Here is a 10,623-nt window from a genome sequence, read left to right on the forward strand (position 1 = left end):
GGCTAATTTTTGTATTTTTTAGTAGAGGTGAAGTTTCACCATGTTGGCCAGGCTGATCTTGAACTCCTGACCTCAGATGATCCACCTGCCTCGCCCTCTCAAAGTGCTAGGATTACAGGTGTGAGCCACTGTGCTCAGCTAAGTTCTGCGAGGTTCTGACAAGGAAATTCTGGTCATATAATTACAAATAATCCCAGTAAGAATAGGAAGAAGTCAGTATGATTTTATAGGACTTAAAAAGAAATTAACTCAGTATGTATGAAAATAGAAACAGGAAGTATAAACAAGAATGAATATAAAACAGTAGTAGACTAAAACAGAAGATGAACTGAGTCTTTTGAAAAATGGCATCTGGGCACAGTGGCTCACACCTGTAATCCCAGCACTTTGGGAAGCTGAGGTGGGAGGATTGCTTGAAGCTAGGAGTTAGAGACCAGTTTGCACCACATAGCGAGACCCTATCTCTATAAAATTTTTTTTTAAAGCAGCATGGGTAACATAAGGAGACCCCATGTCTACAAAAAAATTAAGAAATTGGCTGGGTGTGGTGGTGTGTGCCTGTGGTCCCAGATACTTGGGAAACAGAGGCAGGAGGATCACTTGAGCTTGGGAGGTCAACGGTGCAGTGAGCCACAATTGCACCATTGTACTACAGCCTGGGTGACTGAGTGATGCTCTTTCTCAAAAAAAAAAAAAAAAAAGATAAAGAAAAGCAGGGGGACAACTGGACAACTAAGATCATTTGCTTCTCTCTTAGGGTAAGAAGAATAACACTCAGTGCTTAGAGAAAATATTGTAATGCTAGCAGGTGTTAGAGAAAAAGGCAGACTGCTTAGCTCATGTTTCACCTCTGCCTTTTCTAGGAAGGAAAATGATTTTTCAAAGTGAAAAAAATAGAAAGAACAGCAGAAACAGAATTAATGGTAGGTGAGAGAAGACAGAGCAGATAGTCTCTGTAAGTAAGTTCAGGTCTTTAGACTCTAAGAGTTTCTTTTATTATCAAAAAATAGTTCTAACACTTACAACTATAGAGCCATATATTCTGAGAAAAATCATGAAGAGATATAAGGAAACTGAGGATGGGCAAATTTTTTTTTTTTTTTTTTTTGAGACGGAGTTTCGCTCTTGTTACCCAGGCTGGAGTGCAATGGCGCGATCTCGGCTCACCGCAACCTCCGCCTCCTGGGTTCAGGCAATTCTCCTGCCTCAACCTCCTGAGTAGCTGGGATTACAGGCACGCACCACCATGCCCAGCTAATTTTTTGTATTTTTAGTAGAGACGGGGTTTCACCATGTTGACCAGGATGGTCTCGATCTCTTGACCTCGTGATCCACCCGCCTCGGCCTCCCAAAGTGCTGGGATTACAGGCTTGAGCCACCGCGCCTGGCTGGCAAATGTTATTCTACCTTTCAAGAGGGTAATGCAAAGAATAGATGTATTCACTGTGTGGTGTACATTGAAGCAAAATAAAGAATAGACACTATACATGGTCATCAGTGGTAGAGTTGTGGGACAGATTATTTGATAAGGAGATGGTAATCTCTTAAAACAGTGGATTTATTGTGAATAAATTATTCCAAACTTATCTTAATTCTCTCTTTTTTTGTTTTGTTTTGTTTTGTTTATTTAAGACAGTCTCACTTTGTCACCCAAGCTGGAGTGCAGTGGCACGATCTTGGCTCAGTGCAGCCTCGACCTCCTGGGATCAAGCGATGCTCCTGCCTCAGCTCCCCAAGTAACTGGGGCTACAGGCCCACACCACCATACCTGGCTAATTTTTTGTATTTTTGTAGAGGGAGGTTTCACCATGTTGCCCAGGCTGGTCTTGAACGCCTGAGTTCAAGCAATCCGCCTGTCTTGGCCTTCCAAAGTGCTGGGATTACAGGTGTGAACCACCATGCCCAGCCTAGTTCTCTTTTGGGTTAGTTTTATCAGACCCATAGATTTTCAGAGTTCTGCATGACACCTGTTTTTGTAAATAAAGTTTTATTAGAACAAAGCCATGCCCATTTGTTTCCACACTGTGTGTGACTGGCTGAGTTCAGGACCTGCTACTAAGACCATATAACCTGCAAAGCCGAAAAAATTTACTATCTGGTCCTTCACAGATAAGGTTTGCCAGCCCCTGGATTAGAGGAATGATATAGACTATATCTCTGATGAAACAGGATAGTTGAACATTTGCCATAATATTAATATCACAAGTACAGGTTATGAATTTACAATGGGCTGAATAACTTTATCCAACACATGTTAATAAATGAATCATTGTCAGCCTGAAGGGAAGTCTTCAGGCATTATGTCATGAGGATCTGTCCTTGTTTTTCTGGTCAGCATCTGGAATCAATGGTTAAAGCCATTCAGAAGGCATGCTTATTTTTGTAGATGACTCAGTACATTTAGAAGATAGAATTGAGATTCACAGTTATTGCCAAAGCCAGGAAGATTAAATTCAGTTGTGAAAAGGATTAAGTTATATACTTAAAGTTTTTATTTTTCAAAACAGGGGTTGGGGGAATGACCTGTTTCAACAGTAGTCTATTAAAAAGGACTTTAATGAATTCAGTCTGAACCAAGAGAAGTATTAGAAAAAGCAAAACATGCTGTCTTGTGTTACATATGACGGCCAGATCAAGAGAATTAAGCCTCCTGGTCTACTGTCAGACCCTACCTGGAGCATTGTTTTCATTTCTGGGTACCACAAAATACCACAAGTAGTAACTTTACAAATTAGAGTTTGTTCAGAGGAGAACAACTAAGTTATCTAGAAATAAGGACTTTGGAGGAACCATTGAAATAGCCAAAGATGTTAAGCTTGGATAAAGGGAAGTTAGGGAGATGTAAATAATAATTATCTGTAAGTATTTAAAACCATGTGAAAGAAGGTATAGATTTGTGTTTCAAAAAGGAATAATTTGGTTTGGCCAACATTGGAATAGGCTACTTTGTGAATATTTCTGTGACTAGAAATCATTTAGAATCGTTCAGGCATAGGAGGAAATTCTGTGGGAGAAGGGACATTGCACCAGACTACTTTAAAAAAGCCGTCATTACATAATATAATTGAAATAAATGCAAAAGGAATTTGAGGGGGAGAATCACTCTAGACTGGAGTTAGCATGGAAAACACAATAGGACTTTGATGGACCTGAAAGGATATATAAGATTTGTATAGGCTGAAAAGATAGGAAGACATTTCAGATGGGATTATGGCATTAGTATCTCTTGGAAGCAGGAGTATATGCCATAGTCTGTGCAGAGGTGAATGAGGTGGCAGAATGGCAAAAAGTTTTTAACATTGGGAATCAAAGGTCAATACTGGGGAGTGAAGGGGAAAAATGAACTTTTCGACTCTATGTCAAGTTCTCAAGTACCTGACACAGTCCCGTGCATTCTCTGACTATTCAGGCAGATGAGAATTTCAGGGCCTTGAATTAGCATTCTCTGGAGGGTGAGGTTTGCTTGCCCTGAATTAGAGTTCTCAGGAGGGTGAGTCTGCAATTGGAGAATATTAAAGAGGCAGTGGCACTAAAGTAATTTTAACCTACATTCCAGAAATACCTCCTTAGTTGTTTAGTTAAAACATCCTCTAATTTTTATTGTTTGACAAACATATCTCTAATTTATTGTTTTTTGTTTTGTTTTGTTTTGTTTGTTTGTTTTTGTAGTTTATTGTTTTGAAAGATGTTTCTTTAGAGTTTGTGTACTGCCCTCTTCTATAAAGTGGGGGAAATGCTCTATGGTGGATACCTTTTTTGGTCATAGTGTAAGACTTAGGTTTTGAAGATTTATGAGGAATTTAAAAGAGATACAGTAGCACTTTAAGGGCAAAACACTCTAACTTCTATGTGAAAAGTTTATTCAGAAGAGTGCCAGGGAAGTGATATTGCAGAAAGGCTAAACTGGGGAGCACTGCAGAAAGACAGGAAAAACGCATCTGGAGTAGAAAACCTCTGTCTATTTAAGGGGAACAGCTGAAGCAGACTTGGAAAGTAGAAAAAAAAAATTACTTCTATAACCTGATCATAATTTACTGGTTGTGAGGAAGTAATTTTGTTAAGGTGGGAGGGACACAGCATATTTCATGTTCTAGAAAACTGCTTTTTGAGATTATGAGTACTTGGCTGTTTATCTTTCATTAAGATGGATAAATGAAGCAGAGGCATGAGCTTTGCCTGGAACTTCATAGTAATCCAGTGGCTGAGTAGGGAACAGAATGAAAATTTGGTATATAATGTTAACTTATTTTTGCTACTCTGCTATTTGCTAGGAATGCTTTTTTTTTTTTTTCCTTCTCCTTGTCTTATTCACCTTCCTAACTGAAATTGGAATGCTTTAAACTCCTATAAAGTTTCATTTAGACTGATTCCAGTGATGTAAGTACCGATTTTTATGATGTTGGGTCAATTTTTTAAATGGGTATTTTGTTTCAAATGTTGATGTTTACTTCTCTTTTTGAATTGCCTTTCATACAGAGCTTGGGGGACTCCTGAAGTATGTGCGACCCTTCTTGAATTCCATCAGCAAGGCTAAAGCAGCTCGCCTTGTCCGATCTCTTCTTGATCTGTTTCTTGATATGGAAGCAGCTACCGGGCAGGAGGTAAGTGATATTAATGACAGAAAGTAGACAATATGGAGAAAAGTTTGTCTCCATGAAAGAAATGCCTGCCTGCACTTTACTACTAATGTGGAAAGGAAAGCTGGGAGGACAGCGCAGGACTTATCATGTCAGTTTCTCTTTGTTACAGGGCATTTGATACTTTGGGTCTGTTCCATGCTTTGCTTTGTAAGTGGAGATTGTCAGTGGTCCCTGGAATCCTCATTACATCAGGGTCACAAACTGATTCTTGTCTTTGAGGTATTGTATTGCCACACCTTTGTAATGTTTTCTGTGTCTGTGGTACCTTTCATCTTGTGTCACAAAGCTCCTTCTGAGCACTAATTAAGTCTTGTCGTATCCCTTCTTGGCATGTTTTGTACTGCATATATGCCTTTAGTGAGGGGTGACATCCATCCGTTTGTGTCTCATTGTGCAGAAGTGACTCTGGTGTTCCTGTACGTGTCCCACAAGTTCTGACTAGATCCTGAAGTATATTAAAGAGTGATTCTCTGTAATCACGGAATCTTTTCCAGCCTTTTCAAAGATAACTGTATTTTCTGCAATTCAGGAAGAGACACATACCAAAATTAAACATCATTCTGTAAAAAGTGGCAGATTCAAGCAGGGTATATTGTAATTGCTTGGATCTGTTCGTAGAAGAATATAGTTTTTGTCTCTCTTATGGATATATTGATCAGTATTCATTTAGTGCCTGTTATATGTTAGGCATGTTTTAAGTACTGGGGATATAGTTGAAAAAACACAGTCACTGTTGTCATGAGAATTATTTTTTTATGGGGAAGGCAGGCAATAAACAAATATAAAATGTCAGATAATGTAAGGGCAGAATTGCTAGTTGGTTATATGTCTGATTGTTTGCTGTCGCCTCTGTGGGCATGAAAGATATGAAAGGCCTTATTGCATATTGAATAAATGGGAATTTCAGAAACCTAGGACACATGCATCCCACTTGGGAATCATATCTTTTGTAAAATCTGACCTTAATGATACTTTGAATCCTGATTTAAACACTATATACTAACTTTATTTGTAGAAAGTTCATTTGTGGAGCAGTCTTCAGATTCATGTCTCTGGCCAAAATGTTTGATGATTGTATATTAAAAATAGATGGCTATTTTGAATTGAAGTGTCAGTTATTTTAATGAATAAATTAAAAGTATTTGGAGTCTTAGACTTTTTAAAAAAATTATACTTTAAAAACTCATGACAGTGATACCATCCTTTGTTTGAAATAAAGTACCTTAACAGAGACTGATTAGTAAATGTTAATTTGAAACTGACTAATAATTATTACTTGAAAGTTTTGGGGCAAAAAAACTAATTGTGGAAGCTGTTCCTTTTTGTACACTGAAGTTTCTGAAATTATCCCCCTCCATAACCTCAAGCTGTTTCAGTGGATAGAACCGCATTTTTTTTTTTTTTTTTTTGGATGGAGTTTCGTTCTTGTTGCCAAGGCTGGAGTGCAATGGCATGATCTTGGCTCACTGCAACCTCCACCTCCCAGGTTCAAGGGATTCTCCTGCCTCAGCCTCCCCAGAGTTGGGATTACAGGCATGCGCCACCACACCTGGCTAATTTTGTATTTTATTAGAGACGGAGTTTCACCATGTTGGTCAGGCTGGTCTTGAACTCCTGACCTCAGATGATCTACCCTACTTGGCCTCCCAAAGTTTTGGGATTACAGGTATGAGCCACCGTGCCCGACGTGCATTTGTTTAATGGTCATTTCTCCTATTCCTATGTGGAAATCCACTCAAGTCACATTTTAGTGCTCTGTTAGAGTTGGCTACTAGGATTCCCTGGCCTTTTTCATGTGACTCTCTGACTGGTTAGGCTGTCCCTTAACTGTGGTTGTGTGTTGTCATTGTTCATTGCACATTACCTTTATATAAACTAGAGACCTTTCTTCCTTTTTTTAGGGTGAAAGGATACGCTTTTAGGCATTGTATCATTTTATCATCAGTGTCATTTTAATTTTTAGTAAAGTCTGTTTTTGTTTTTTGAGACAGTCTTGCTCTGTTGTCCAGGCTGGAGTGCAGTGGCACAATCTCAGCTCACTGCAGCTTCAACCTCCTGGAGTCAAGTGATCCTCCTGCCTTAGCCTCCTGAGTAGCTGGGACTACAGGCATGCACTTACCATGCTTGGCTAATTTTTGTATTTTTGTAGAGTTGGGGTTTTGCCATGTTGCCCAGGCTGGTCTTGAACTCCTGGGCTCAAATGATCCACCTGCCTTGCCCTCCCAAGTGCTAGGATTACAGGTGTGCACCACTACACCTGGCTAAGGCTGATTTTTTTTGATGATTAGCAGTTTTGCTTTTATCAAGAACCAGAGTCTTATTCCACTAAGCAGGACTTCTTTTGGTAATTTTTGTGGATTATAGGTTATTTGCTTGTTTTGGAACAAATTGTGAATCATCCAGATTGTCTCACCTGCACGTTACAGTCAATATGGGCAACATCAACATCCAGTCATTTGTTAAATTTTATCAATTCAACTTTCTTCAGTGTCTGCTTCTCCACCTCTTTTGTATTTGTTCTCTCTTTACAACTACCATCTAGTTTGGTTATTTTTTACTTGGACTACTGCAAAAGCCTCATTCCACCGTAGTCAGAGATACTTTACCAAATAGCCCTCTAATAATTTTTTTATTCCTCTTCCTCTTCTCCCATAACGCAAACCTTCAGTGGCTTTCCATTGGCTGCAGAGTTAGATAATTAATGGTTTTCTACAATACAACCTTCTACAATACAACCTACTGCAGTAGTCTAATCTCCCAGTACTCTGCTAAGCATATCAAACATGTCAGCCATGTTGTATGCCTGGTTGTTTGCTGAACAAGCCCTGTATGACCCTCATGCTGTACCTCCCTTCCATAGTCTTATCTCAGGTTCCACCTCTGAACTCTTTCCTTCCTGGCTTTAATGTGGTTTTAACTCTTTCAGTGACTCACATTATATTTTATACATGCTCTGTTTCTGATTATTCTGCCTCATCTGACAATTGCTTTACGCTTGCCTTATCTCCTTTACTGCAATATAATCTCACTCAGGTGAAGCACTGTATGCCTTGCAGTACCACAGAGCCTCATTCCCAGTACAGTTCAAATTCCTCAGCCATGGCTACCACTGCCCACATCCACTATACTAGTCTCCTTTTACTTTCTTTATGGCTATAATTACTGGCCTTATTTTTCTACACTTCAAACTGTCTGGTCTTGGAACATTTATATACATATGGACTGCTGTCAGCTTGATCTTATCAGGGGCTTTTTTTTTTACATTGTTTCACGTTTTTGTTCACATCTTACCTCTTTAGAGACTTTCCTTGATCACCCTATCTAAAATACCCTATCTTTGCTTCCTTTTAACATTTTTTTTTTTTTTATTTTGTGGGGTAGGTAAATCAAAAGCTTTCTTCCATAAAAAATATTTTTTACAAAAATTAGCCAGGTCCACGCCTGTAATCTCAGCTATTCAGGTGGCTGAGGCACAAGAATCACTTGAACGGGGGTGGTAGTAGAGCTTCCAGTGAGCCGAGATCGCGGCACTGCGCTGCAGCCTGGGCAACACAGTGAGACCCTGTCTCAAAAAAAAAAAATTGTATATGTGTGTGTATATATAAAATATATAAATATAACTCTTGTTTAACATGTTTCCTCCTGAAGTTCCGTTAAGGTAATATCTACTTTGTCCTGTTGACTGCTGTATCCCTAGCACTTAGAGTACTTTGGTTTGAAGAAGCTGCATACCTATTTGTTGAAGGAATGTATGGCCTGTGGCTGTGCCTTCCCTATTGATAGATGTGCAGTGGTGTGCTCACAGCTCACTGCAGCCTCAACTTCCTGGGCTCAAGTAATTCTCCCACTTCAGCCTCCCAAATAGCTGGGACTACAGGTGCACACCACTACTCCTGGCTAATTTTCTTTTTTTGTATTTTTAGTAGAGATGGGATTTTGCTGTGTTGCTCTGGCTGGTCTTGAACTCCTGGGCTTAAGCAATCCTCTGGACTCAGCCTCCCAAAGTGCTGGGATTACAGACATGAGACGCTATGCCCAGCCAGGAAATACTTTGTTGAATTAAGATCTGAGTTTATTGAATTGAGATGTAAGCATAGGGTGTTGTTTCTACATTTGTTTAGGTAACTCAAGGTCTCTGACTTGGAGAAATAGGAAATCATTTTTGTTCTTAGTTCTTTTTTCTTTTTGAGATGGAGTCTGTGTCTCCCAGCCTGGAGTGTAGTGGTGTGATCTTGGTTCACTACCACCTCTGCCTCCTGGGTTCAAGCGATTCTCCTGCCTCAGCCTCCTGAGTAGCTGGGATTATAGGTGTGTGCCACCACACCCAGCTAATTTTTGTATTTTTAGTAGAGATGGAGTTTTGCCATATTGGCCAGGGTGGTCGTGAACTCCTGACCTCAGGTGATCTGCCTGTCTCAGCCTCCCAAAGTGCCAGGATTACAGGAGTGTGTGAGTCACTGTACCTGGCCTTATTCTTAGTTCTTTTAAAATTCTTGGATTGGTTGTTGGGAAAGAATAGACAAGCAAGTCTTAGGTAGATGGCTCTCCTAGTAGTATTGAGTCTTGAGACAAAATAGGAAATTTTATTTATTTATTTGAAATGGGGGTCTTGGTCTGCTGCTCATGCTGGAGTGCAGGTGCAATCATAGTTCACTGTAACCTTGAACATCTGGGCTCAAACAATCTTCCTGCCTCAGCCTCCCAAGTTGCTGGGAGTACAGGTGCGTACCACTACACCTGGCTAATTAACAAAGTTTTTGTAGAGATAGGGTCTTAGTATGTTGAGACCCAGACTGGTCTCAAACTCCTGGCCTCAAGTGATCTGCTTGCCTCAGCCTCCCAAAGTGCCTTGATTACAGATGTCAGCCACTGTGCCTGGCAAAATAAGACGTTTAAGAACACTGTTAAGACAGCTAGAATTTTGTGTTAAGGAGTTTGGTACTGAGAGTATGAGGGAAGGGATTTTCCTTGTTTTTTTCTATTTGAGGACTAACTATAAGACAGATAAATCTATAGAACCATCTTCAGCTTGCTGTCCCAAAAGTTAGTGTGATTCAGGTTATGATCTGTTCATTTGAATGTAAGGTTTGAAGCCTAGAAAGTGAGGGCATGTGAGTGGGGGAGTGAGAGAGTGAGGATGGGGTAGTTGTCAAGGGCTGGGGAGTAGAAAAGTAAAGTGAAGAGGAGGGAAGGAAGACTGAACCAGACTCTTGCCAAATACCTTCCAGGGATCTCTAGGGAGTAGCCTGTGGACAACTTTTTTGGTGTAGTCTATACAACTGAAATACAATAGCACATTTTAAGAAACGTTACATCACAAATCATGCTATCAAAACAAGTTTCAGTGGAAAAAACTGATTTGTGTTACAGGATTTCAGACTTGGAATATTGTTTTCTCCCCACAGGGATTTGGTTAATAAAGTTTTTTTTTAAATGGTTAAGTACTGATTTAAAGCTTAAATATCTAATTTTGACCACATCAGGTTTTTGTACTCAAGTAAGAGCCTTCCTCCAGAAGCATGGACTTCTTTTATATTCTTATGCCCTTTATCAGTCATTGCTGGCATTAACAAAGCACAAAGCCTCTCAAACAAAACAAAATAGCCGAGTAGCAAGGGCAGTGCTTTTTAAAGTTTTCCTTAGAACTGAGGTGCTGGTTTCACCAATTACAGTTCTTTGTTATTGATAAAGGTATCCATCTGGGCATGGTGGCTCATGCCTGTAAGCCCAACACTTTGGGAGGCCGAGGTCGGCAGGTCACTTGAGGTCAGCAGTTCGAGACCAGCCTGACCAACATGGTTAAACCCCATCTCTACTAAAATACAAAAGTTAGCTTAGCATGGTGGTGGGTGCCTGTAATCCAAGCTACTCAGGAGGCTGAGCAGGAGAAGTGCTTGAACTTGGGAGGCAGAGGTTGCAGTGACCTGAGATTGTGCCGTTGCACCCTAGCCTGGGCGCAAGAGTGAGACTTCATCTCAAAAAA

At 40.0% G+C, this 10,623-nt stretch overlaps 1 protein-coding gene across 1 annotated transcript in view; it reads left to right on the plus strand.

Moving 5' to 3' along the window:
- Positions 1 to 10,623, plus strand: part of PSMD11 (proteasome 26S subunit, non-ATPase 11) — a 40,650-nt gene that overhangs the window by 6,435 nt on the left and 23,592 nt on the right. Inside the window, exon 3 of the mRNA XM_017542193.2 lies at positions 4,477 to 4,601. Coding sequence (XP_017397682.1) covers positions 4,477 to 4,601 — 125 coding nt within the window. The remainder of the gene's footprint in view (positions 1 to 4,476; positions 4,602 to 10,623) is intronic.

Source organism: Cebus imitator, unplaced genomic scaffold (genome assembly GCF_001604975.1).
Source record: "Cebus imitator isolate Cc_AM_T3 unplaced genomic scaffold, Cebus_imitator-1.0 Scaffold140, whole genome shotgun sequence".
NCBI classification, from domain to species: Eukaryota; Metazoa; Chordata; class Mammalia; order Primates; family Cebidae; genus Cebus; species Cebus imitator.